The sequence below is a fragment of the Danio rerio genome, chromosome 5 (assembly GCF_049306965.1).
Source record: "Danio rerio strain Tuebingen ecotype United States chromosome 5, GRCz12tu, whole genome shotgun sequence".
In the NCBI taxonomy this organism is placed as follows: Eukaryota; Metazoa; Chordata; class Actinopteri; order Cypriniformes; family Danionidae; genus Danio; species Danio rerio.
The window spans coordinates 24,152,281-24,180,155 of record NC_133180.1 but is presented as its reverse complement, the minus strand read 5'-3'; the positions used below and the strand labels follow the sequence as shown (position 1 = coordinate 24,180,155).

Sequence of the window (27,875 nt, the reverse complement as noted above, 5' to 3'; positions counted from 1 at the left end):
AAAGCTGCAGTATGCAAGTTTGACACTCAGTGGTTGAACTAGATATCACATTCCTGGATCAAAACAAATGCAAGGGCAGGTTGCCAGATTGAGGATCAACAGGAGTGAATCTGACGATCAAGCCTAAAGGCTAATTTATTCCAAATATTAAACACCGGATAGAAGGAATATTTTCCTTATTAAAAGGAGTTTTTGTCCGACCCAACTCCTCGACTTGATATATTAGAAATGGCTTCTATTTCTCACAGGTGAACAACAGAAAACTGACAATGTTCACCTAAGGTACACCTCATGTGCTTTATTCAGTGTTAATGCTTAAATTGTGAGTTTGAATGCCTTTTCACATGACATTTATTGCCATATGCTGAAAGCAGCAGCAGATAGTTCACCTCAGATCTTGAAAATAAACCATTTGAAATTAAACTTTAGAACTATGACTTACAGTGATTTAGCATGAACATTTAATAATGTTAAAGATGTTTAATTTGTATTAATTAGATTATAAACCTTACCATTTCATCAGTGAGTGCATATTCTGTGCTTCTGAAAGGCTGTATTTAAATTTCTCTCGAGTTTTGTCTGGTGAATTCGTCAGCCAAAATGCTTATCCCTGCCTTTCTTATCACGTAGCGTGTTGTTAGGACACCAGGTTAAAATGTAACCTGCTCACCTAAAGTTTACTTTCGTGATATTTATTTAATTTGCTAATTAATAACCTCTGGTGGAACTCTTAATCTGCATCTCATTTCGGAGTCTGCAACTGTCCACCGGAGGTCGCATTTCGGTCACGGGCGCATGCTTTAAGAGCCTTTCTAAATAAATATATGAAACATACCGTTTTCCAACAAGGCGAGTTTTACCTACTAAGTTATACTTACTTCTGAGAAAAAATGTAAAATTATAACTTCGTTATGAGGAACATAACATAACCTTCTGCCAGCTAGCTTTTCGAAAGTGTTATTGCAGAAGTGTAAACCAGCCTTAACACAGAAAACGTTAGTCCTGTTTTCAGTCTGCCGCTATGTTGATGCATAGGCATTTGTAGCTCCGCCCTCTTCATAAAAAGCATGAATTTCATTTGATAAATTCATTTGAATTTAAAGCAAAAGTCACCTGAACGGCCATCAAAGCCTTAAAGGGGCAGTTATAAAACATTATTTGTGTGGTAATTTGATCTGAAGCTTCACATACACACTCTCGGGACATCAGAGACTTATTTTACATCTTGTGAAAAGGTGCATAATAGGTCTCCTTTAATGAAGGAAAGTAATCTAAAACTTTTTCTCAGTTTAAAAATGTATTTATCTGTTCACAATCAATCATTCTTTATTAGGAAAATATATAATGTTGTGTAGTATTTTATAAGATATTGTTAATATATTAAATGTTTAAGTTTTTTTCCTGTCTCTTTGCTTATAATTGTTAAAAATTTGAATTAAATGGACTATTGTTATTAGTATCAAAGAATTCTACACATTTTTGTTGGTTGTTTGTTGGACCATTCAGTCCAGTTTATTTATTTCTGGCATGTGTCTTGCAGATGATGAGGCCGGTAAGATTGAAGCGCTTCACAGACGCAGGAACTTATTGGCAGCCTTCTGCAAATTGATCATTTTCAATGTGGTGGAGATGAAGACAGGAGCAGATGTCTTTAAACAGTACATGAGAGTGAGTTTCACTTAACCCGGCGGTCACTTTAATGAACCTCTGGCTCTATTACCTGAAGCTTACAGCAGTTCTCTGTCTGTGTTTAGTACTATACCGATTACGGTGACATCATTAAGGAGACCATGAGTAAAGCACGTCAGATTGACAAGATTCAGTGTGCCAAGACTCTGATCCTCAGCTTGCAGCAGGTGAGACACCACTTCCCTTCTTACACACAGCAGCTCTATCAGCAACACTGAATAACAGGAGTGTGACGTGTGTGTTTCAGCTCTTTAATGAGATGCTGAGTGATCTGGGCTGTAACTTTGATCGCTCCACATCTGCTTTCTGTGGGATTAAAGAACTAGCTCGACGCTTTGCACTTACGTTTGGCCTCGATCAGCTAAAAACCAGAGAAGCCATTGCGATGCTCCACAAGTAAGAAATCTTAAAGCCTCTTGATGTCAGGACCCAATGGGGTTCTTGTTGCATAGTGTTTCCCAGCACAGTCTTGAGTGTGTTTGTTTTCTGCGTTTTAGGGATGGAATAGAATTTGCCTTTAAAGAACCCAGTCCACAGGGTGAGGGCGGCCCTCCTCTCAACCTCGCTTTCCTTGACATCCTCAGTGAATTTTCCTCCAAACTACTGAGGCAGGACAAGAAGACTGTGTAAGACACTCTCATCATTTTTTTAGCATTAAGCAAAATTTCACACAAATTCAAGCACATAAATATATTGGAAAAGTAGCACATTTGAACCAATAAATTAAAAATGCAGCTGTTTAAATATTACAATTTTAAGTCACCAGTTAATGAAAAGAATACATCATATTTTTATTAATATTTAGAATTATTATTATTGTTATTAATGTTGAGTTTAATTTTGATGCTTAATATTTTCTTGGAGACAGATACATTAAGCTAAATTTCACACAAATTCCAGCAAACAACTGTATTAGAAAAGTAGAACATTTACACCAATAATTAAAAAATGCAACCATTTAAATATTTGAATTTACCAGTTAATATAAAAAAAACATTGTATTTGTTAATAATAGTTTGAATTATTATTATTATTTATTTTTTTTTTTTGTTGTTATTAATGTTGAGTTTGATTTTGCCGCTCAATATTTCCTTGGAAACTTTGAAGCAACCAAGACTCACTGCACCTTTCAAACAATCCATTCAGGTTTGTCGAAAAAAATCAAAAAGGCACAAGCAAGTCTTATGGGCAATTTACTGAAAATCAAAACAAAACAAGGCAAATGTTTCGGCTACATGTTGACCACTGTCAGTGCCAAGAAAACAATGTTAAAACTTGGAGCCATCTTAATATTTGCAAATTAAATGATGATTAAGCAGATCACATATATTAATGTTTGGTCTCCATCGATCATAAGATTAAAAAAATCAATAAAGTGAAAGTGAAAAAAGTATATAAAAATTAAAGTAAATATGAAGGAGTTCATCAAAATAAAATGAGGATAAAAATGCAGCTTGTGTATAATAAAAAGGCATTAGATAATATGAATCCAATGGAAATATAATTCATAATGTAATTCTTCAAAACACATGTCAAGTTCTTTTAATCTATAGCTTAAACTCAATACCAGGAGGGCTGCAGCTCTGCACATTTTTGCTCCAATCCTAGTTAAATGCAGCTGATTCAACTAGTCAAGGTGTTCAAGACTACTGTGCTGCATCCCAATTCACATACTATCTGTCATAAATAGTACTTGAAAATAGAATTCCCAAATCATAGTATGTTGAAAAGAGTATGCCAAAGGTTCCCAGATGGTTAAATATTTTTTTTAAGTGTAGAAGCGTCCATACTCTGCATAACCGCTGAAACTGCCCATAGTACATTGCGCGTTGGATGTGATGGACACGTGAGACCAACTGTGAAGTAGAGCGGCTTCGGTAAAGAACTTAAAAATATAGAAAGGTTTGGGTTAAAAAAAAAACTAAATAAGGGAGGGTTTTGTGGTGTTTCTACTAGGGTTTAATCACTGCTCTTTTGTTAAAGTTTGCAATAAAAATGGATTCCATATTGCATGGAAATTCTTATTTTTATTGTTTGTTTGTTAGACTTTATTAATCCCAATGGGAATTTCACATTAGAGCAGAGCTCTCCATACTAGAATAAATTTAAATAAAATAATTAATAATAAATTAATAAAAAAAAATAAACAATAATATTAAATAATGTTAATAAATTTACATTCACACTGCACACCTTAGTTGTTAGTAAAAGTGACTTCCTGTATCTTTCTCTGTAACATCGGTGCTGAATTAATCTTGCGCTAAAAGCTTGCACACACTTAGACTATCTCAAAAGGGTATGACTTTCGGGGTTCATCATACTGATAAATTTGTCCATTATTCTATCATGCGCTATCTCTTTTATAGTGGCTAGTACACAACCCACAACAAAACCTGCCCTTTTCATAAGCTTATTTAATTAGTTTTTCTCCTTCTCTAACAGTCCCTGTTCCCAGCAGGTTACAGCATACGGAATTACAGAAGACACCACAGAATCATAGAAAGTCTTTAACAGTGTCTGACACACACCAAAGGACCTCATTTGTCTTAATAAATGAATGCGACTCTGACCCCACCTGAAATGTATTTTCAAACCAATCGAGCTTGTTATTCAGATATACACCATCTAAATTGCTGACTCCTGTATAATCACTGGCACCGCTTGTTGTGGATGTCTGCTAAAATCAACAATCATTTCTTTGGTCTTATTAGTATTTAATTTAAGGCTATTTGTTTCACACCAGTCAGCAAAACTTTTTAAAAGCAACCTATACTCACTTTCATCTAGATCCTTTATGTAACCGACAATTGCAGAGTCATCAGGAAGCAGCTGCAACAGGCTGCCACAAGTACAGAAAGTCAAAAGAGCAATGGGGATGATCTTTTCGTTTCCAATTCAGTAAAATCAATCTATGTGCCAAAAGGGTTATAAATCTTATCACTGTATTGATTTTTAGATAATTCTGCATTATCACTAACAGCAATACAGCTAAAATATGCGCAGGGTATACTTGTTTTCCTACCATTTTTGATATTATTTGAAAAACTAAAATCCAATATTTAACTATTTTAGGACAACTCCAAAACGTGATCGAGCGATGCCGAAAATTGCCTGCATCTGTCACACAGTGGGTCTATGGAAGGAAACATCTTGGCGAGCTTTAATTTAGACACGTGTAGTTGGTGCAAAATCTTACATTGTAATAAAGATGTGGTTTTTATATATATATATCACATATATATATATACATATATACATATATATATATTCAGGTTTAAGCATGTGCAAGTAATATGAAACATTCTCATACATTTTGTGAGTTTGTTATTTGATATGTATAATGCAGGGAAAGCTTCCGCATAGAAAGAAACTCCAGTGCTGGTGAAGATTGTTGGTGTTTACAGTGGTTTGACAGATAAATATGAATATGTAGCTAAATTGTTAATGGTGCCAAACAGCATTTCCCATTGTTGACATCTTCACTACAACATACGGTCAATGCTAACAACCTTTGTATGTAATAATCAATTTTAGCAAATAAAAACACTTACAGGATGTTGCTCACAATCCACAGCTTTATTGGTTAGAGGAGCTTTAATCCTTTTAACTGAAACCAAAGCTGTCCTTTGTCAAATGCTAGCTATATAAATTTTTATAATGTTCTGGAACATAATTAAAGTTTAATTATAAGCACTTCTTTTTTCGTATCGTGTCCTTTTAAAGCCCAAATACAGAAACAGAACAAGCTCTGTGAAAAAAATAGCAGTGCTTGGATGGCATTTTTGCTTTCTCTGCTATAACATTACAGTTCCTCTGGCTACGCCTCCTTGCTGCACAGGTTGTGTGGACGTGGTGAATGCACGTTACCTGATGCGTTTGTGATCTCACTAGCTCAGATGTATTTTTTTTGTTGTCCCCAAACTTCGTTCGCTCCCTTTGCACTTATAAGTGTATTCCGTTTAGAGATGTTGTTTATGTTCACACAGCCACATTGCACATCAACTAAAGTTTAAAATATGGTCTCATAGTGGACCACCCCTTAAACCATGCCTGAAATACACAGAACTAGAACGAACTTTTTGTGCTTCCTTTGATTGACAGGTTTTAATTTCTCTCCCAAGCTTTTGAGATGTTAAGAAAACTTATTTTTTATATATTGGGGCTATGATAGCTGATAAAACCAAATGAATGAATTTTTTAATTGAGATTATTTAATGTTTGTCAAAGTATCCTTGAATGTGTTTAGCAGAAAAGCAAACATTGTTAGTATTAACCTTTTTAAATTATAGATCAGCAATAATCCAAAGAGATTCAAGTTACGTTAGAATGATTTTTTAAGTATCATGTGACACTCTAGACTTGAAATATTGGCTCCTGAAATTGCAGCGATTAGATGTTGTCAGCTGGCTCTCTGTGGGCTAACAGGATACAATTAAATGAAACTCTATATTGATGCACGTGTATGTTCTCTCACATCAGGCACGTGTATCTAGAGCGGTTTATGACGTTTCAGATGGCCCTTCAGAGGGATGACTGCTGGCTGCCGCTCATCTCCTACCGTAACTCTCTGCAGGCGGGCGCTGATGATGACACGCTGTCCGTCATCAGTGGTATGAGCAGAAGTTCTGCCCGCAGTCGCAGGGGCAAACCACCTGCCGCCAGCAAGAGAAAACTGCCCGATGGTGTGTGTTGAAGCGTGATAACCAGATTAAATAATTAGAATTTCTTCAGAGTCTCAAACTTTTCATTATCTTCTCTCAGAGGACAGTAGTTGTAGCAGCAGTGATGTCAGCATGTGGGTGAACCGTGTACAGACTGTCCCGCACTCTCCTGTAATGATGTCATCTCCTCACATCGTCTCTACTGTCCTGCGGGATGCAAAGAAGCTCCGGCCAGAGCAGGGGTACATTGGGGTTTACAGTATGAGCAACGAAGCGCAACACACACCCCTGCAGCAGCCGCATCAACACATGGACTACAAGTAAACACACACATTTGGGTTTATACACACATTCTCTGTAACACATTCATTAGTGAGGAGCTGTTTGAGAGCTGTTGTCTTTTTAGTTCTCAGGTTGCATGGATGATGGCCCAAAAGCAGCAGCAGGAGAGAGCAAACCTGCAGTACGGCAAGATGAGAGGCCACATTCAGCACACTATGTGAGTGCACATCTGTATACACATACTACCAATGTTGAGGAAAGTTACTTTTGAAAGTAACAACAATTTTGAGTTGCTTCTCAAAAAAGTAATTTGTTGCATTACTTTTTATTGTTAGTAATGCACTGCGTTATTTTTGAGTTACCTTACGTTATTTCACCTTACCTTTGCTGTGGCTTGATGTCTGTCAGAACTTGCAGCGTTTCTTTTCTTTTTTAAAACAGAGGAGCTCATTAGTTAACAGTGCACTGTATAACCTACAGCTTCATTTACCTTTACAAATACAAATAAAAAGCTTTACTTGTTACTTTGAAAAGTAATATTAATACATTTTACTTGTAATGCGTTTTCCCCAACACTACATACTACTGTTTAAAAGAGCTTTTTTTCTTGGAATGAGGAGTTTTAGGCACAGATGCATACAACTAAAAAACATATAAGTTTACAAAAGATTAGCATTTTAAATAAATTATGTCTTTTTGTCAAAGAATTATGAAAAAAATTCAGTTTTCACTGAAATAAGAAAAGAGATGATTTTCAAATATTTTTTTTTATCTGAAAGCATGATGTTTTTTAAATGAGCATATTGAAATGATCTCTGAAGGATCATTTGACACTGAAAACATTGTATTAAATCATAATGTGAAATATAAAATCTTTAAAAAATATGTAATTACAATTGAACGTTAATGAATACAAAGTATTTTGAACCAATTTTCAGGAACTTGTGACTTCTGAAATTATAATTTTATACAGTGGTATCCTTGTTAATCATGGGAGTTATGTTCTGTAAATATCCCGCTATAGGTGAAATCAGCAAAGTAGTTAGCTTTTTTAAAATAATATTTTAGATGTTTTAAGATTGTAAAACCGAATGTAACGAACTGAAGATTAATTTATTCCATAATGGGACCCTACAGCCATCTTCTTTTAGCATGTCCAGAAGTCCAACTTTTTGAGCAATTGTTAGCATCTTCCTCTGCTTTGGATGCTGCCACAGGTGCCGTTGATGGTGCAGAAAGTTTTGTCAACATTATGGGTTTTGTTGGGGAGAAACCTTGCAAGCATACAGTACGACACTTCAGAGTCACACTGCTAGCGATAGAAGATGTAAATTTGGCAAACTGAATGCATTCTGTACTGTACAGGTGACACGGCATGGAGTAGATTGATTGAAAATGGTCTACAGTCAGTCAGGACACAGAACACAATCCACTAATCAGGATGCAGAACACAATGTGCTGTAAAAAAACAAACAACCAAAAAAAAGAGCATGTAAAATTGCAATACGCATTTTTTATGTGCTTTATTTTGACTCATAAGGTTCTGAGGACTGGAATTGGGAGCCACTGACCTAAAGTACCGACCTCAATACCATTCCATATTGAGCATTCTTGAGGTTTTAAGCACAACTGATTGGTTGTTGTGTTCATGCGCTGAGCAGAAATGAGCGATGTGTTTAAGAATCAAATATTAGCGAGAAATGGGAAAATTTTTAAATTTCAGTATGAATTTGTTTCACAGTCTGTACTTCTGGCAACACTAATAGATAGTACTCGGTTGGACCCCCTTTTTGCTTTTAGAACTGCCTTCTGTAGATGGTTGTGCAGGACAAATTCTAAAATAATTAAACCAATCTGTTTGAAATCAAAAGCTATGCTAATTTAAAACGTTACTTGAATCCTCTTTCTTCTCTATTCGAATGCTTGATTTAAACTTTAGCATATCATATTTATCAGTTCTTCAGGCTTAAATTCACATCCCTAAAGCACTTCCTGCTATGTGATTGGCTGATTGGATATTTGTGCTAACAAGCAGAACAGATATACTTAGCAAAGTGAGCAGAATCTGTATATATTACATGGGCATGCATGCTTACACTAGCACTAATATTGGATTATGTATTATTGAAGATTAGTTGTTTATTTATTCTCTGCTTTGCTTCTTTGCAGTCGCCGTGGCAGTGGGCTGATGGAGGATGATGAGGAGCCGATTGTAGAGGATGTGATGATGTCATCAGAGGAACGTCTGGACGACCTTAACGAGGGCATGGACTTCGACACCATGGACATTGATCTGGTAGGATTCAGAAATGAACAACACATATTAGCCAAAGAGGACCTTTACTTACTGAAACATTTCCTGTCAGAATCACAACCATATTGATCTTTACGTACTACATCTAATCACAATGCTTACTCATACATACACACTACACACTCATACATAGAGAGAAAATACATTTTGCATATTATTATTTTTTTTTTTTACTTTTTTTACTTACTATTTTTTGTCCCTCTCAAGCCTCCATCCAAAAACCGCAGGGAGAGATCAGAGCTGAAACAAGACTACTTTGACCCTTCCTCCATCATGGACGATTCAGTAAGCATTCCTTCTGTTTTTTTCCTTCTCTTATGCATTAATCCACCCAATATGTTTAGTGGTGCGTGTTAGAAATGTCTTATACGTAAATTAAAGGCAGCACCAGAGCATTATGTGTTTTTCTCATGCTAGTAAGAATCCATACCACTGTGTCAGCAGTTTTTCTTAAAGGTGCCATATACTAATATACATTGGTTTAATTAGTTAAATTGTTAGTTAAATATCTACATAGTAAGTACAGGGCTTAAATAGGTTTAAAAATCTTCAGAAGTGGTTTCAGTGCTTCCCACAGGTTTAAAATATACTTGAGGTGCTTGCCAGATTAACACACACCTTTTACAGACGGCACATGGTTACCTACATGCAACAAAAAAAGTAATTTTATCTATATTTTTTATTTATTATGCACTTTTTTTCTGTTTTTAAGACTGTTGAGAAATTTCCTAAATACATAAATATTTTATTCAGCAGTCATGTGCACCCACTGACAGGTAAAATCTGCTGCTGACATTTAGTACAGTATTGCTAAAGCATGTTAGATATGTATAAAATATTTAACATATCAACATCGTCTATTAAATTTTTTTACAGCAGATGACAAATAAATAACATAAAAAATCTAAAGTATAATAACTACAAGAATAAAAATTTAGATAATTTAAATGAGCCAAATTAGTTAATTAACCATTTCTAATAGTGTATTTGGCTATAATAGTGTATTCTAATAGTCAACATTTGGCTGCCAGTTTAGATAAGATTTCATCCTCTCTGAGTAAATAGAAAAGTTTATCTTAGTCAATATGATCAAAGAATTAATTGTACAATATTTGTCTCAGTCTTGCGACTGTGCACGCGCTGACAGCTGTGAAGCCAAGTGAAAGTAAATCAGGCTTAAATAAAAATGACGACTTCTTAGATAACGAAACCAAAAGCCTAATACCGGACATTTTAGAAGATTTAGAAACCCTGGACAAATGCATTTTTAAGTCCCAAAAAGGCGTGTCTTTGAGGGTCAGAGCACATGAGATTGGCTATGTAAGTCTGTGGGATGCTCTCATACACACACAATGAGAAGTAGGAAACGTGTTGGGCGAGCAGAGATTTTCCATTAGTTAATCGATTGCGGATGTTTGGCTATTGGGCTGAGACAAAAAAAGTGTAAAAGGATGATATTAATAAAAAATGAAATGTCTCCAAATATACTTGGGCAGCCGTGAATGTATCTGGGCGGCCCGCCCAAGTAAAGTCTATGTGTGGGAAGCACTGGGCTCATTTATTACTTCATAAAATTGAATGTGAAAGTCCTTATTGTGCATGCAAATGCTGAGGGCGTGCCCGTGAGTCACGCAACAGTCTGTTTTGTGTTCTGATTGGCCTTTTGTTCACCTGAGTTTTACACTCATAGAATTTAAATGAAAAGAAACATAGATTTGTTTGTTTACATTTACAAACGATGGTGTTTAAAGCTCACTGTAAAGCCATTTTCATGTACTGAACTCTTTATTATTCCACTATGCCCAGGGATACCCTGATTGTTTTAGGGCACCTTAAAACAAACATTCATTTTTTTAAAAAACATTTACATACTTTTAATTTTATTAGAGCATTTTGAAACATATTTTAAATTTCAGAAGCCGAAAAATTTGGATTAGTTGGATTTTGAAAAAAATCTTATATTCAAACCAAGCCACAAACTCTATTTGGCTTCGGCTTTGACATCACGGCATAAGACAGAAGTGGATCAGCTCCCACTTCTACATCATTGCTTCAGTACTGCCTGTCGATTGTGTTTTTATCTAGTGTCACTACTGACATTCAACAGTGTGTTTCAAAGGTCAAAACAGGATAGAAAATAGCATACTAAAGCATTTAAAAATGTATAAATCTTGCTTTAAGAGAGTTAAGAGAAAGTCTGTGTGCGTTTTGTCTTACAGGTTCTGAATGTCTCCATGTTCTGATATGGGTAAATGAGAGCATCGGTGACCTGTTTCTCCTCTTCTGATTTCACTCCATGGACTAATGCACAAGATGGTGCTGTGTATCTTTTCCTCCCGAAAACACACCACGACTTTCCATCTGTACATATAACAGCCCACAGGGCATCAGACAGACATTTACAGCATGAGATCAGACCTATCTATTTGTAACGGAGGTTTAAAAATAGCTGTTTTTTGTAACTCCCAGAGGAGTTTTGATTTTTAGGTAATTTTGTAAAGACAATCAGTTGTAAATGACTTTATAAAGTGTGATTTTAAATTCAAAATTTATAATTCAGCTTTCCTTGAAGCGTTTAGACTTGCAGTGTGTTTTATTCCCCAGTATTTTTTTTTTATTTAATCCATTACTCACAATGTTTTTGCTCCCCATAAATAGGTTAAACCTGGTATTGTGATAATATTCCTCACTCATTACTTGTATGGTTGTGATTGGCTGATTGGTCCTTTAATAACTCAAAGCACTTGCTGATTGGAACTTTAAAAGCATGCCCATCTTTCATATTTAATTACTTTTTTAAATATATCTATTTTTCAGCTTTAAATTTCGAAGGTATTTCTGCATCCAGGGCATTGCCCCCATTTTCACACAAAAGCTTTCTCTGTAGGATATTTCTAATTCTTTTTTTGAATATTAGAATTAGGTATTATAATATATTGTTATATCTTAAAAAATATAATTATATGTATTATTTTGTTTTACACAAAATGCGTCATGTAATGTGAATCGTTGCTGATTTATATTTAAGTTGTTGTTTTTTTATGTTTGGTATCCAACCTACTGTTTCAGTCACACTGCATCTGTCCTGAGAGAGTCACTGATGTTTTATTCACTTTCATTTTGGAGAAGCTCCACTGTGAAAAAATTCTATAAATCTTTCCCCTTTGTGTAGTTTTTTTTGCGTTTTAGGATTGAGCTTGTAGGTTGGTTTGGGTAATTGATATCACGGATGGATTGTTAATCAAAGTGAAACATGATGATTGTATTTGTGCTGAGAAATCTTGGTAAAAGTAACCGTGGTAAATGTTTCCCGGGTAAATGCATTTCAGCAAGGAGCTTTTGGTCATGCAGGGTTGGAAAGAAACCATCCTTTTTTCATGTGTTTCACACATAGTTGGTCATTTTTCCCACTTTTCTATTAATTTCTAGTCCTGCAATGTCGCCTTGTTTCCAAAAGTGTGTGAGTGTATGTATTTTAATGTATTGGACTGTACATAAAAACCAAGATGTTTTTATTCTATTTACAAGATGTCTCTTGTTTCATTTACAATGTTTATGCCTTTTTATTGTATACAAAATAAAACTTCCTCATCTTTATCACTGCTGTTTTAATCAGCAGCTCCCACAGACAACACTTTGACCAGTCTGTAAATTTTACTGAGCAATGCTGGAACTTTTATATTAATTACATTTTTTTTGTCTTTGTTTTTTATGGCATGGAGGAAAAAACAAACAGTTGCTTCATCATTGATCTTTCCTGTGAACCATGAGTGCAGAGTGTGAGATTTTCTGGGTCATGAACAAGAAGGTCAGTGTTCTTTAGTGGCCTAATCAAAGCCTTCATTCACACAAAGAATCAATGACTGAACAAACACATCCACACAGAGCAAATGACAGAGATCAATGTTAAACAGTGCGGTATAATAAATCTCTACTGAACTTGAAGAGTTTACTGTTTGTCATAGAACTTTTGGATACTGTTGCGTTCAATGGATGTGAAATTATGTCTCTGTATCAGTTTCGGGAATGGATTCGGTTAATGATTTATGCATGTAGTTTTTAGAACCGTCAAGCACATGTAGACATAACCAATGGATGTGCAACACTTCAAATAACAACGTTAATGATAATGATTCAAATAATAATTTCTAGGATGTCCATGTACATTATCAGCAGGGATGGGCAAAAATAAATTTAAATGAATTTTAAAATAAATGACCAAATACCTTAATTTTACATGCATCAAAATAAACTACAAAATACAGCAGCCACAAGTATCAAAATAAAATACTGTATTTTGAAAATACTACAAAATACTTTACAAGGCAGTATGACATTTATTCGCAAACGGTCCCATCAACAGGCCTCTTCGATCAATCCTGATCAAATAAATTAATGAGAGCAAAACAAATAAAACAAAATAAATAAAAACAGTTTAATAAAATAAATGAAATAAAGCAAAACAAATCAAATAAAACTAAAAAGTTAAAAAAAAAAATAATAAAATGAAATGTAGCAAAACAAATCAAATACATACAATTTAATAAAATAAATGAAATAAAGCAGAACAAATCAAATAAAACAAAAAAATTAATAAAATTATAATAGAAAATTTTATAAAATTTATTAAAGCATAACATATCGAATAAAATCGAATATAACAAAAATTAATTAAATAATATTTAAAACATTTAATTAAATAATATCTCATTCACCTACTGCACATGAGGAGGTATTCATAAAAATGTAACTTGTGTTTCTCTTTGATTTTAGTATAGATTTTGTACAAATTTTAAGTCCTGTCTTGAAGATGACCTCTTTAATTACTGTAAAAACCATTGGATGCATAAATTGAGTTGGAATATTATACTATATATCTCACTAACTCTATCTATTGTGAAAATTGCCACCATCTCATAGCAATCTTATATTTTAAAGTGATAAAACTTAAAAAAGTTACTTAACATTTTTGTTCACATAATTTACTAAATAAATCTAGCTGTTTAAAATGTAAAGTCACAATATCTAAATCTACTAAAATCTTAGTCTTTCCATAAATAAATGTTGACTTGCTCCCTGCTATTTGTTTGTTATTTTCTTAATACTTGTTGCATCATTTCCATCCATTCTCCAAGCAATTGATCAAATTAATCAATTTTCTAGTCTCGTCTTGGCAAATAACTGAGAAAACACAAATATTAAAGGTCATGTTTTTATGATGTCATCATTTAGACTTCCTATCAGTATTTTACAGTGTTTTAAAAATACACAACATTAAACATAATATTAACCTATTTTTATAAACCACATCAATTACAAATTACTAAATACTATTTTGTATGTGAAATACGCATTTGAAATACTTGTATCATAAATTCTGGCCATCCCTGATTATCGGGACTATAAAAGTGCATTTATCAAAACAGTTAAAAGATTAGTTCAGGAAAAACTAAAAAATCATGTTGTTTTTTACTCTTATTTGTAACAGTTTATTTTGTTGAACAAAAAATAAGATATTTTGAAAAATGTTGAAAACCGGTAACTATTTCCATACTATTAGTATTCCTGTTATTTACTTCTAACATTCTTTAAATTGTCTTTCAAGGGCTTGGATCAACTTGTGGGTGAGTAAATAGTGATAATAATAATTTATGGGAATAATTTTTGGGTGAACTATCCTTTTAAGCTGAATTTAGCATTATATAGAGTGGAAATTCTACCAGAAACGCACATTATCTGTACCTGAAATAAAACATAAATAGAGTGAATAAAAAAAGTATTTCATCCCAAAATGTCTAAAATGGACCGATGGTTGATTTCTGTGAGTTGTTCTGCAAAGGAGTCAGTGTCATTCATTTAGTTTTCAGATTTTCGTTCTTTATTAAAAACCCTTTACAAACTTACAAACCCTGTTATTGTCCTTTTCCTCAGTCCAACTGAACCTACAGCTTTAATCATTTTGTTATGCAAAAAACAGTGATTTAGAAAAACATATTCTTCAGAAATAGCAAAGTTGAAGTTGTTATCATTTACATCAATTAATTGAAAACATGAAATTATATATAAATTCTACAAATAAATGCTAAACATATAATTTAAATTCATTTACAATTGTCCCTATGTTTTGGTCAGTCACATTTGCATTACATTTTGCGTGCCTTCATATGACTCACTTGATGGAGGAAAGGATGCGCTCTATCATTGAATTGTATGATTTTATGCTTGTTTTGTATGGTTTTTTATTTATTTATTTTTGAGGAAGACAAGCTTAAGTCAGGCCCTGTCAATTTTTTTATAAGTGAAAATGTACGTTTCTTGTAGAATGTGCCAAAGACTGCAGGGGGCGCTGTAGTGCCTCAAACCAACCGGAAATCTCCTGTCATGACAACTGCACGCACAGCTTTGAACTCAACGGCGGGGAGAACGAGCACTTTGCAAAACAATGACTAAAAAATCATCAAAGAATCGGATTCGAGCATTTTACACGTTTATGTAGGACCGCTTGTGTGACTTTCAGTGGTTATCATGGATATGCGGAGATCAGAAAGACTGAACGCGCCGGCGGACTTTATGAAAGCTGCTGAAGCAGGTAAACCAACACAATTAACCGAATAAAAGCCACCATATACCAAATAAACAAACACAAACGACTCAACTAGAGCTCTTAAAAAAAACACTCGCTTATCTTTGTGTATAATATTACTGGTTGTAGTGTTGAAGCACAGTATTAGTCTGATGTCAACTAACGTTAAGGTTGCAAAGATACAAACGTCTAGGATTGACAGCAAGTGTGATAAAGCCGTTTAACATTAATCCAACAGCATTTTGATAATCAGTTATTCAATTATAACATTAATACTTATGATTGTTGTGGTAGTTTACATGTCTCAGTTGATTTCCTAGACTACATTGACTATTTGTACTATGCATGCTGTTCAGCATCTTAAAGTGAAGAGTTCAGATGCAAAAAAGAAATTTTCTCCTAAAATGAGCGTTATTTTGCTTTAAAGGCAATATAAATAACTTTTTGGTCACTATAAAAGTAAAATTTCTGAACCTACACACGAGTTGGAGGAAAATGCGCTAGCAACATTTAACTTAGAGGTTTTGGCATCTAAACTCTTGAAGTGAACTTTAAAAGGATTGTAAAAAAAAAAATAATAAAAATAAATAAATATATATATATATATATATATATATATATATATATATATATATATATATATATATATTTCTGTCATCATTTATTCATTTTCCACTTGCTTCAAACCTGATTGAGTTGCCTATTTCTGTTGAACACAACAGAAGATACGTTGAAGAAAGCTGAAAACCAGTAATCATTCACTGTCATAGTATTTTTTTTTTCTACTATAGAGGCCAATTGTTACAGTTTTCAGCCTTTTTAAAATAACACCTTTAGTGTTCAACAGGAGAAATAAACTTGAAATTGTTTATAATTCAGGGTGAGTAGAAAAAATGTAAATAATTTTTGGAGGGAACTATACCGTTATAAAATCTGAACAGATTAGAAATGATAACAACTTTAAATAAGTTCTGTTGTGTCTTTTTTGGAACTTATTTTTAATAAAGAATGCAACACTGCAAAGCAATGAGTACAATACAATTTTAAATTATTGTTATTATTAATTTGTGGTGTCATGGTGGCACAGTAGGTTAGCCTGATCGCCTCACAGAAAGAAGGTTGCTGGTTCTGTGTGGAATTTGCATGTTCTCCCCGTGTTCACCTGGGTTCCCTCTGGGTGCTTCGGTTTCCCCCACAGTGCAAAGACAGGCGCTATAGGTAAATTGAATAAGCTAAGTTGGCTGTAGTGTACATGTGTGAATGCAAGAGTGTATGAGTGTTTCCCAGTGTTGGGTTGCAGCTGGAAGGGTAAAACATATGCTGGTTAAGTTGGCGGTTTATTCCGCTGTTTCAACCCCTGATTAATAAAAGTACTAAGCCAAAAAGAAAATGAAGAAATTCTTATTTTGCATGTTACTCCAATTTCTAGCTGCCAAAATGGTTGTAAAGACATGTTGAGAACAAAATAAAAAAATAAAATAATAATAATACTAAATTAGGGCTAGTCATTGCAGGATGTATTATGGCTGTGAGAATGGTGCTGTGAAATTGGAAGAACTCAGATACTCCCACTTTTAAGGATTAGATTGAGCTGATGACTTCTACTGTATCATATAAACATACTGTATATTGGCAAGACTCGAGGTCTCCACTCTCCACCTATACTTTTCATCAGAAGTGGGGTAGCTTTTTACGGTATTTAGAGAGCATGTATTAGAAAAATTGAAGGGTTGTCATTTTGGCTGTCTATTGTATAATTTTATATTTAATATTTATGTTTTATGTTATTATTTTATTATATTTTGTTTACATTATTTTCCTGAATGTTGATTTTGTATTGTGAATGTTACGTTGTGTGGGGTATAGACGTTCAAAATAAAAAAGTTAATTGACAAAAAATACAAAAATACAAAAATAAATAAATAAATGAAATTAAATAAAAAAGGGGGACAATTAGATGGATGTTGTAGTAGAGAAAGAAAGGAGTGGCCTTGATCATAACAGTATGGCTCATTATTGAAGAATTAAAGGCATGACAGGAGGCCATCTCTTTAGGAAAATATATATTTTTTAAGTCGCATTGCATATGTGATTTGCTCCATTTCATACAGTTCCCACACTTTTTGAATCCAAGCATTATATGATGGAGGTTCAGAATTTAGCCATATGCATGTGATGCACTTCAAAGCTGCTGCAAGTAGAATTTGTAATAAGTATGTTCTCGATCTGTCATTAAAGCCCTTGGGGCACACACCTTCTGTAGCTCAGCGACTGTGTGATCTTCAGAAAATTGCTTTCATTTTTTTTTTACATTCTTTTTTTTATGTTTTTATTTTTTTTATTAAACATTTTTTATTTTGAACAAAGCCTGAGATCCACAAAATGCTCAAATAAAATAAAGACAATAATACTGTAATAATAGGTACAAAATCATAATTGAAACATATCTCATACAGTCATATTTAACCAAAATTGTACAGTTTTCTTACTGGCATCATTTATTTTATCTGTGGTGTATTCTAAACTAATACAGTCCAGTGCATCAGCTGGAGCAAATGGATACAGCCATATTTTCAGGATGTTTTTTTTTTCAGCATTCAGAACAACTGATAGAATCCTTTGGTTGATGGATAAGGAGAGTGATGAATCGTCCACCATGAGAAAAAACAATGGGTTACGTTGGATCGGAGTTTCCATTAGCTCTAATAGTAGGTCTCGTACCTTGGACCTGAATAATGCAATTTGGGGACATTCCCAGAACATATGTATACAGTTAGGTCCATAAAAATTTGGCCATTGGCACAATTTTGACATTTTTGGCTCCATACACCAACACAATGGGTTTGAAATTAAATGATCAAGAAGTGATTTAACTGCAGACTGTCAGCTTTAATTTGAGGGTATTTACATCCAAATCAGGTGAACGCTGACTTTCAACAGTTTGCATTAGGCATGGGATGATAACCGTTTTTCAAGTATAACACAGTTTGCAAAAGTCAAGGTTTTAAAATCGATAAAATTTTCTGTGATACCGGTCTAAGGTATATGTAATATTTTTTATTAACATTTTTTTTAGGACAACAGAATTTCCAGCAGACAAAATATCCAATTATGGTGTTTTAAATTGTAATGAAATCAGTGTTTTTGAAACTAATGAAGACAGCAGAAGTCAATGATTCATTTAAATAATTGTTCAGCCTGACATGTTTACTTGTCCAAAATATTATAAATCTTTAAAAAAAAATGTAATATATTGTTTTCACGGGAATTTTAATTTTGTTTTTTTACCCAGAAGTTTAAAAATAAAATATCTAAGAGCAGTAATCAAAAAACCGTGAAACCGTGATATTTTTATCCAAGGTTGTCATACCTTATCATAATCTTTTAACGGTTCATGCCTAGTTTGCATATGTGCCTCCCACTTTTTAAGGGTCCAAAATTAATTTGACATAATCATAAATCAAACTTTTACTTTTTAATACTTGGTTTCAAATCCTTTGCAGTCAATTAGACATCCATAGACATAGACATCACCATAGACATCATTACACCGGGTATCATCCCTTGTGGTGCTCTGCCAGGCCTCTACAGCAACTGTCTTCAGTCCCTGCTTGTTCTTGGGGCATTTTTCCTTCAGTTTTGTCTTCAACAATTAAAAATGCATGCTTAATCGGATTTAGGTCAGGTGATTGATTTAGCCATTGCATAAGATTCCACTTCTTTCCCTTCCAAAACTCTTTGGTTGCTTTTGCAAAATGCTTTGGGTCATTCTTCCTCTGCATTGTGAAGTGCCTTCCAATGAGCTGTAAAGCATCTGTATTCATTCTGGTGTAGTCTTCTCTTGATAGTTGATTTTGACACATACACCTACCTATTGGAAAGTGTTCTTGATCTGCCCAACTGTTGTGAAGGGTGTTTTCTTCATCAGTGAAAGAATTCTTTGGCTGTACACCACAGTTGTTTCCATGGTCTTCTGGGTCTTTTGGTGTTCCTGAGCTCACTTGTGTGTTCCTTCTTTTTATGAATGTTCCACACTGTTGTTTTAGCCACGCCTAATGTTTTTTCTATCTCTTTGATGGGTTTGTTTTGATTTTTTAGCCTATTGGTGGCTTGCTGGACTGATAGCGACAGCTCTTTCCTCATCTTGAGTTGACAACAACTCTATTCTTTTTGTCTGCTCATTGTAATTGGGATGGGAGAAATATGAGGGATAAGGGAATAACACACACCTGGGCATGGAACAGCTTAGAAGCCAATTGTCCAATTACTTTCGGACCCTTAACAAGTGGGAGGCACATATGCAAACTGTTGTAATTCCTACAGCATTCATCCGTTTTGGATGTAAATACCCTCAAATTAAAGCTGACAGTCTGCAGTTACAGCAGTCTTGTTCATTTAATGTTTTATTTCAAATCCATTGTGTTGGTGTATAGTACCAAAAATGCTAGAATTGTGTCAATGTCCAAATAATTATAGATCTAATTGTAAGTTTCTTGTGTAGAGTTGTTACATACAGTAAGTGACAAAAAGGGTCTGCTTTTCTTTTGGTTTTAAATAACAGGTAGAGAGTAGCATAAGTCTTAAATGTATTTATAAAGAATCATTTGATGAGCTGAGCTGGGTTTTTTGAAGTTACAAAACAGTTTTCCCATTCAATAATTGTATCAAGTTCTCTCTCCCAGAAGCTCTCAATTAGGATATTTGAATATTGTCGTACTATAAGTGATTTATAAGTAATATTTACAATACTTCTAGAGTCCAAACTGGAATCTATCCAGTCTATCATTGGATGAGGGGATTGTTGTGTCATTTTTAAGATGTCTGTACATCCAAACGCTCAAGACAAGGTCGACAAAAGAGAGATGAGAAGGTCTTGGATTTTTTTTCTGTTTATTTTCATCAATATCAGTCTGTCTGTTTGTCTTCCAGCATCTGTCTGCGATCCCACTCCTTCTCTGATGACTCCTGCTCAGTTCACTGGTGGTCCTGTGGTCTGCTCCACAAGTTCACAGAACACACCTGCACCTTTCAGAGCTACACCTGCTTCAAAGTTCAGTGTGGAGGGTCTCGGTTTGACAGACACTGCTGCAGCTGAAGCATGGCATCTCAAACACTATAATGAGAAAATAATACAGCAGCGCTCTGACCACAGGTACACAAACACAACCGCATGGGTTCAGACTTGATTCTAGGGGTCAGAGTATAAATTCATCTCTCTCTATGTCAGATTGCCAGAAGATGAGAGATTCAGCTCAAGGCCTCCGCTGCAGGAGGTGGAAAGGTTAAAAGAAGACAGGGAGATGATGAGAGGCGAGATGGAGCGTCTGAAAGGAAGAGTGGAGTGTTTGAGAGAGCAGATCAGAGATCAACAAAGCCAAATAAATAGGTACAAACACTCAAACTGATCGACTGCTGGCCTGCTGCTTTCACAGTGTATGTGGGCTGAAATGTTTGTGTGTGTGCAGACAGAGGATAGAGTGTGATGAGCTACGTGGTGAACTGAAGAGTTGCAAGACTGAACTCAGTATGAGCAAAGACCAGGTATGGATATACTCTCCCATTTTTGGCTCATACATCAAAATAGTTAAAGATGTTTATAATGCATGTATGAAATTAAAATTTCGCAAATGCTGTGATTGTCATGCGTAGTGTCAGGGAAGCACAGCTCTGTGATCAGTAGTAAATCTCCTCCAAAGGCTAGTTGGAAACACAAACTAGAGCTGCAGTCACACTTTAGATTGAGCATGCAAAATTTTGTCGTAAAGCACTGAGAAAAGGGGCCAGGATAAAACAAGACGATTAGACAATAATAAGGTAAGCCATTGCTCTTTAGTTTTAATTTCTGTACAGAGAGGTCACATTTTGATCTTCTTTTAGTGTCACACAGTCACATGATGCAATTTCAAAGGTCAGAGTTCAACAAACTTGAACTTTGTAACACAGCGACATGTGAAAGTTGTCAGATTATGTTTCGGTTTGCTGCATTTGCATGCATGTGAATGGAAGTCAATTGGGAGTAAAGTGCAGTGTGAAATCCCTATAGTGATTAAATAAACATTGATTCTGCATGGCTAATAAACGACTATGTTGACTATATACAACGGTTCTGTCTGGTTCTCGAATCTGATTGGCTGATAGCCGTGATATATTTAAGTAATATCAGCACCCGTACAGCCTCTTTACCCTTTGTGTATTACTCCGCCCACATACAGCCAGCAAAAAGCAGACACTACAGATCTAAAGTTTAAAAGATGCTTGCTCAGCTGTTTAACTGTCAGCTTATGATTTCAATCCAAGGTGGAAGAAAGTAGTTCCTCATACAAAAGGTTTTTGAGAATCTCCGGCTGTTTCTCAATTCCAAGAACGCAGAGAACGGACTTGCGTTCTTGTGGAGACCGGTCTTGCCAGGTGTGCTCGGAAGAACGAACTCGGGAGACCGCGAGGGCAGAGAATGCGTCCTTTGAGAAATGGGATGCTGTGTTTAATAATAAATCTAAATTAAATGCTGTGTTTCACGCGTCCTCCGTACTTGTGGTCTTGAGTATTGGAACTGAACACGAGGACGCAAGACCACTGAAGAAAGCATATTGAGAAATAGCCTCCATGTTTGATTTTGTTTTTATATACACAATTATGGCGTCAAACTGTTGTATAGATGCAATATCACACTCCTAGCAGTGCGATATGGCTGTATATCGGCAATGGTGGGGGCACTAAGGCAACAACGCTTGCCTCCCACCGATATACAGCCATATCGCACTGCTACTCGAGTGATATTACTCATATATATATATATATATATATATATATATACATAGATAGATAGATAGATAGACAGATAGATAGATAGATAGATAGATAGATAGATAGATAGATAGATAGATAGATAGATAGATAGATAGATAGATAGATACATACATACATTTCTTATAATAAAGTAGATGATAAAGTTTAAAGACAAACATAGGGTGCTTTCACACCTGTGAATCGATTCTCTTTTACCAAAATAGGTATTAAAATTGTTACCATATTGCACTTGTTCTTGGTGTGGTTTCTAAACAGACCAAAATAGCGTCATGTGCGAGTAAACTGCCCTCACATTGGTCAGAGTTTCACAGTTTATTTTGTCCCGCTCAGATGTCATGCTGCCCCATTTTTTAATTAATGACGATGAGTAATAAGACAGAAGCAAAAAGCTGTGCTTTAACTTTGAATGGTGACACCCACAGACATCATCACCAAATATAAATAAGAGTAGAGATCTTCTCGTACAGAGCAGTTGGTTAGAATTATGCATTATAGGCTTTGCATTATAGAGAAAAATGACAGATAAACCAAGAGTGCTGTTCGGTCAACTTTTCTAAAGAATTAACAGATCTCGTTAATTGTTAACATGTTTTCACTTTCGTATTTGACATAAAACGCATATTTACCGGTAGGAATGACATCCTGCCCTACTCATAATTCTCTCTTCATATAGCCGTATATATGCCTAGAACATTTATATATATATAATACACTGTGATATAGCCTGATTTGGATTGTATTGATCACTACAATCGATCCGCTCCAGAGTTTGTTTCAATCGAGCTGAGGCCACCTCATTTAGGTGATTGTTTTGGCATGGATCCAATCATGATTGCTGGTTTCACAAATGCCAAATGAATCGTGCTAAATACTATGCTCCAGGTTCCAAAATAAAAGTCTTGGTGTAAAAACACCCTTAGTTGTTGGTATGAGAAATCCTGATTCTGAAATTCTGCAGATTAGGGGATACCTCACCCCAACACCCCAACAACCACAATCCCCCCATTTTAGATTTTAGAGTTAAAACATGTTGCTAAATGTGCTATTTTCACATGTTTTCAGATGTTGCAGTATTTACAACATAGAGTTCTAGTTCACAGAGAAACTAAACAAACAATGTATTTATTACAGAATCAACCTCAATATGCTTTGACTCTGTGTATTAAATGCTGCTCCATCTGAAGGCACGAGCTGGAGGTTTACTACTGGTTTCTAAATGCATCCTAATTTTATTCATTTAGCTTTTAAACCTGAAAGGGGAGTATGAAGTAGAATATCAGCGTCTGGAGAAAAAGTTACAGGACTCAAAGCAGGAGATTGGGAAACTGCAGCAAAAACTAGACACACAGGTGAGGCATAATTAACTTCTTTAAATTCTTTAAAGGTTCAGGAAACCCTCAAGTCAAGTACATCAAGTTTTTTGAGATTTTAATAGATTTGTGTGTTGAGCATCAATTAAGACATTGTTAGCACATGTTAGCTTCAACTGTTGGGAAAACTGCATCATTTTAATGTTTGTTAGCTAATTTCATCTTCCGGGTGTAAAATCATTATTGGGGCAGGATCAAAATCACTGATGTAGCGTTGATCTGCCTGTCCAGTGGTGATGTGTCAGTTTCTCATTATTGTTCTTAGACTGAGTTTTCTTATTCTATGAGGAGACCCTGCTTCTTAATTATTTATGACAGCGCATGCTTTTTGACAGACTCATATGGACAGACCTACCAAGCTGTGAGACGGCGCATGGCACGCAGTATTTAGGCGGTTGTGAAGGGTCTTTTGTGTTTGCTTCCATGATTCACGAGGTTTGTTGCATGGCTGATGCAAGCTGTTTGTGTGTAGCAAGCAATTTTGTCAGGAGAGCTGTAGAATATTTGTAGAATTACGGACTTTGTGACCATTCAGACACATCGCTCGTATCTGTGCTGCTGTGTTCGCACCAGTTTAATTTCTTCTAGATTACCCAGCAGGGCTAATGGTTGGAATAGATAGGGAAAGAGACCAGCTGTACTGCTATCCACAGTGTCTGCATTTAGACCCAGGTATTTAGTTGGAAAGAAGTCCTCCTTATTTATAGTGTTTATATAAACATGATTATCTTTATAACAGTATAACAAATTGTTGGGTATATAAAGTATGAAATTACAAATAGCCTATCATATGTGTAACAGGGTACTACATTATTTACTGTTTCTGTTACATTGTAAACATAAAAAATTATGCTTCTCCTCGCGTTGTTTTGTTGTTTTCTTGAGTTGAACTGCTGACTGACAGTTGGTGCCCCCCCCTGCTATGCTGGACACGCCCACTACCCTCTTTTGAAAAATTCTGAGGTAGACTTGAACTGAAAGAGGGGGTTTTATGACCCTTTAAAACTGACATGTTGATTTCAGCTAGTAGCAGACAGAAAAGGACTGCAGTGAAATTGAGGACAACAAAAGGTGATTCCCCAAATGTCAACGGTGACAGACACATTTGTAAAGCTTTCTAGATTAAAAGCAGCCTATCTAGATGACACCTTTTAATGGGGTTGTCATGTTCACTTGCATTTCTGGATAACTGTGGTAAAAATTCAAAACACTTCTATTTGGTTGTTCAAAAAAAAGAGCAAGACGCCATTTGAAACTTTAAAGGCTCTGCTTTTATTTGTGTATCTTTACAGTCACATAAAAATGTGCATTTGGAAAATAAAGAAAGTTGCTCTTTATAGGCCGTCACTGGGTCAGTTTAAATCATTCTCCGAAAAGCCATTTTGATTCCAACCTATTTATATGGGCTTTGTCACTTTCCTTTTTTCTTGTAAGCTTTTTCCTGTACAGTTTTTGACAAAAGATGATTGCGCCGATGGTTGTTTTTCCAACAGTAAATTGTGTTAATGTTGCTCATTACTAAAACAAAGATGAAGTAATGACATTTCCTATTGAATCAACTCAGACAGCCCATATTATAGTATCGATATTAGATTAAAATGATATGAATCACTGTAAGAGTCTTTTCATAAACTTACTCAGTAATTTATTGCTTGTTGTGAACAATTCATCTTTTTTATTACTCAACAGATATAGCAAATATTTTGTGACTTATATATTATCATAAACATTTTCTACAGAACATCCATGTCCCCAACATTTAAATCACCTTTTCTTTTCTTTGTATATAAAATTGTACAAGCATATTAAATTGATAGTAGGTTAACTGATCTATAAATTTACATATGTAAATATTTTATATTTTCAGAAAAATATTAGTGTAGACAAGCTCACTGGCCACTTTATTAGGCACATATTACTACTACCGCACTGGACCCACTTTTGCCTTCAGAGCTGCCTTAATCCTTCATGGCATAGATTCAACAAGGTACTGGAAATATTCCTTAGAGATTTTGGTTCATATTGACATGATAGCTCATGCAGTTGCTGCAAATTTGTCGGCTGCACATCCATGATGCAAATCTCCCGTTCCACCACATCCCAAAGCTGCTCTATTAGATTGAGATCTGTGACTGTGGAGGCCAGTTGAGTACAGTGAACTAATTGTCATGTTCAAGAAAATAGTCTGAGATGATTTATGACATGGCGCGTTATCCTGCTGGAAGTAGACATTAGAAGATGGGTACACTGTGGTCATAAAGGGATGGACATGGTCAGCAGCAATAATTAAGTAGGCTGTGGCGTCGACACGATGCTCAATTGGTACTAATGAGCCCAAAGTGTGCCAAGAAAATATCCCCTACACCATTACCCCACCACCACCAGGCTGAACCATTGATGCAAGGCAAGATGGATCCATGCTTTCATGTTGTTGACGCCAAATTCTGACCCTACCATATGAATGTTGCTGCAGAAATGTTGCTGTGAGCCTGTGTGAATTGTAGCCTCACTTTCCTGTTCTTAGCTGACAGGAATAGCACTCGATGTGGTCTTCGGCTGATGTAGCCCATCCGCCTCAAGGTTGGATGTGTTTTGTGTTCAGAGATGCCCTTTTGCGTACCTCAGTTGTAATGAGTGGTTATTGTTGCATTTCTATCAGCTGGAGCCAGTCTGGCCATTCTCCTCTGACCTCTGACATCAACAAGGCATTTGTGCCCAAAGAACTGCCACTTACTGGATATTTTCTCTTTTTTGGACCATTCTCTGTAAACCCTACAGATGGTTGTGTGTTAAAATCCCAGTAGATCTGCAGTTTCTGAAATATTCAGACCAGCCCGTCTGGCACCAACACCTTTCTCCTCCTTCTGATGCTTGGTTTGAACTGCAGCAGATCATCTTGACTGTGTCTACAGGTCTAAGGGCATTGAGTTGCTGCCATGTGATTGGCTGATTAGAAATTTGTGTTAACGAGCTGTTGGACAGGTGTACTTAATAAAGTGGCTGGTGAGAATATACAGGTACCTGTTTGTGTCTATCATATAATTTTTTAGCTATCAATAACAATAATCAAAATACTTATCTTTTTCTTCATTATACAATTTTTAAGCAGTGCTCACAATAAATATTCATACATATAAATTAATAAATAACATATAAACAAACAAATATAATAAAAATATTTCTACTTCTGAGATCTTGTCTTTTTCTTTAATGCTACGCACGATTCTTTTACATAGATAGTTATCACATAAGGACTATTAAAGTACTTAATTTTCATTTTCAATCAAATTCGATATATGACATCAAATGCAAAGCTCCAATTATTTGTATTTGTCTCTAATTAGAACATGATGACGGATACTGTACAGGAAGTGACCTCACTGAAGACCCAATTACAAGAAGTAATTTCAGAGAGAGATGAGCTGAGAAATCAGCTGAGGTCAGTATTAAAAGCATGCTGCTGTTTTTAAATGAGAAATAATTTACAGGTCTGTTTATGTGATGCCACATTATTTGTGTTTGTCCAGTGTCCTGAACAGCTCATTGCTGGAACAGTCAGAGAGTGTGCAGAAACTGCGCACATACATTGGCAGCAACATCCCAGAGAAAAAAGAAGAGGAAGAGCTTAGACGCCAGATACAGGTACAGGGTGCATTGGAATGCCACCAGCTTATGTAAGTTGCGGTGCTTGCATTAATATTTTGTGTCATATTTGTGTATGTGTGCAGCATTTGGAGAAGGAAAAGGAAGCCATGTCTCTATCTGTCCAACTGCTGAATGTCAGAGTGAACGCAGCCAATGACATTCTAGCCATTCAGGAGAAAGAGCTAGGTGAACAGGTAGGGTTGCACACATGCAGAGATGTGTGTTTGGTGTTTGGATGTTTATTTAGTACATTTGGTGGTACTTCTACTATGTGTGTAGGTGCAGATGGACCCGTTGTGCTCCGGCAGTAAAGCTGGGCAGATGTTGAGTGTTTGGAGACAAAAGGTCTTTGTTCTGCTTGTTAAACTGCAAACCCAAGACTTACAACTCCACACGGAGAAAACACAGCTACATGACATGGTAATGTAAACACTGATCCAAGTAAATCTATGTAATTTCATAAGCATATTTAATTCAATTCACCTTCATTTGTATAGTGTTTTTACAATGTAGACTGTGTCAAA

At 35.3% G+C, this 27,875-nt stretch overlaps 2 protein-coding genes across 5 annotated transcripts in view; both read left to right on the top strand.

Moving 5' to 3' along the window:
* stag2a (STAG2 cohesin complex component a) overlaps window positions 1-12,578 on the top strand; it is a 29,905-nt gene extending 17,327 nt beyond the window's left edge. For 2 of the 3 annotated variants that reach the window (XM_009301356.4, XM_017356146.3), the window contains exons 25-34: window positions 1,541-1,668; window positions 1,755-1,856; window positions 1,937-2,085; window positions 2,187-2,315; window positions 6,169-6,371; window positions 6,451-6,670; window positions 6,757-6,849; window positions 8,802-8,928; window positions 9,154-9,231; window positions 11,166-12,466. In XM_009301356.4, the coding sequence (XP_009299631.1) occupies window positions 1,541-1,668; window positions 1,755-1,856; window positions 1,937-2,085; window positions 2,187-2,315; window positions 6,169-6,371; window positions 6,451-6,670; window positions 6,757-6,849; window positions 8,802-8,928; window positions 9,154-9,231; window positions 11,166-11,189 (1,253 nt within the window). In that variant the 3' untranslated portion in view covers window positions 11,190-12,466. Of the gene's footprint in view, window positions 1-1,540; window positions 1,669-1,754; window positions 1,857-1,936; window positions 2,086-2,186; window positions 2,316-6,168; window positions 6,372-6,450; window positions 6,671-6,756; window positions 6,850-8,801; window positions 8,929-9,153; window positions 9,232-11,165 lie in introns of all 3 variants that reach the window. The other variant, NM_001100028.1, reaches the window with a different exon arrangement.
* Window positions 12,579-15,304: 2,726 nt separating this feature from the next.
* The window catches only part of si:dkeyp-20g2.1, a 28,225-nt gene continuing 15,654 nt past the window's right edge, over window positions 15,305-27,875 (top strand). The window contains exons 1-9 of one of the 2 annotated variants that reach the window (XM_690528.10): window positions 15,305-15,535; window positions 20,459-20,681; window positions 20,757-20,915; window positions 20,995-21,070; window positions 23,578-23,685; window positions 27,051-27,145; window positions 27,234-27,348; window positions 27,435-27,545; window positions 27,631-27,771. In XM_690528.10, the coding sequence (XP_695620.2) occupies window positions 15,472-15,535; window positions 20,459-20,681; window positions 20,757-20,915; window positions 20,995-21,070; window positions 23,578-23,685; window positions 27,051-27,145; window positions 27,234-27,348; window positions 27,435-27,545; window positions 27,631-27,771 (1,092 nt within the window). In that variant the 5' untranslated portion in view covers window positions 15,305-15,471. The remainder of the gene's footprint in view (window positions 15,536-20,458; window positions 20,682-20,756; window positions 20,916-20,994; window positions 21,071-23,577; window positions 23,686-27,050; window positions 27,146-27,233; window positions 27,349-27,434; window positions 27,546-27,630; window positions 27,772-27,875) is intronic. The other variant, XM_005165222.6, reaches the window with a different exon arrangement.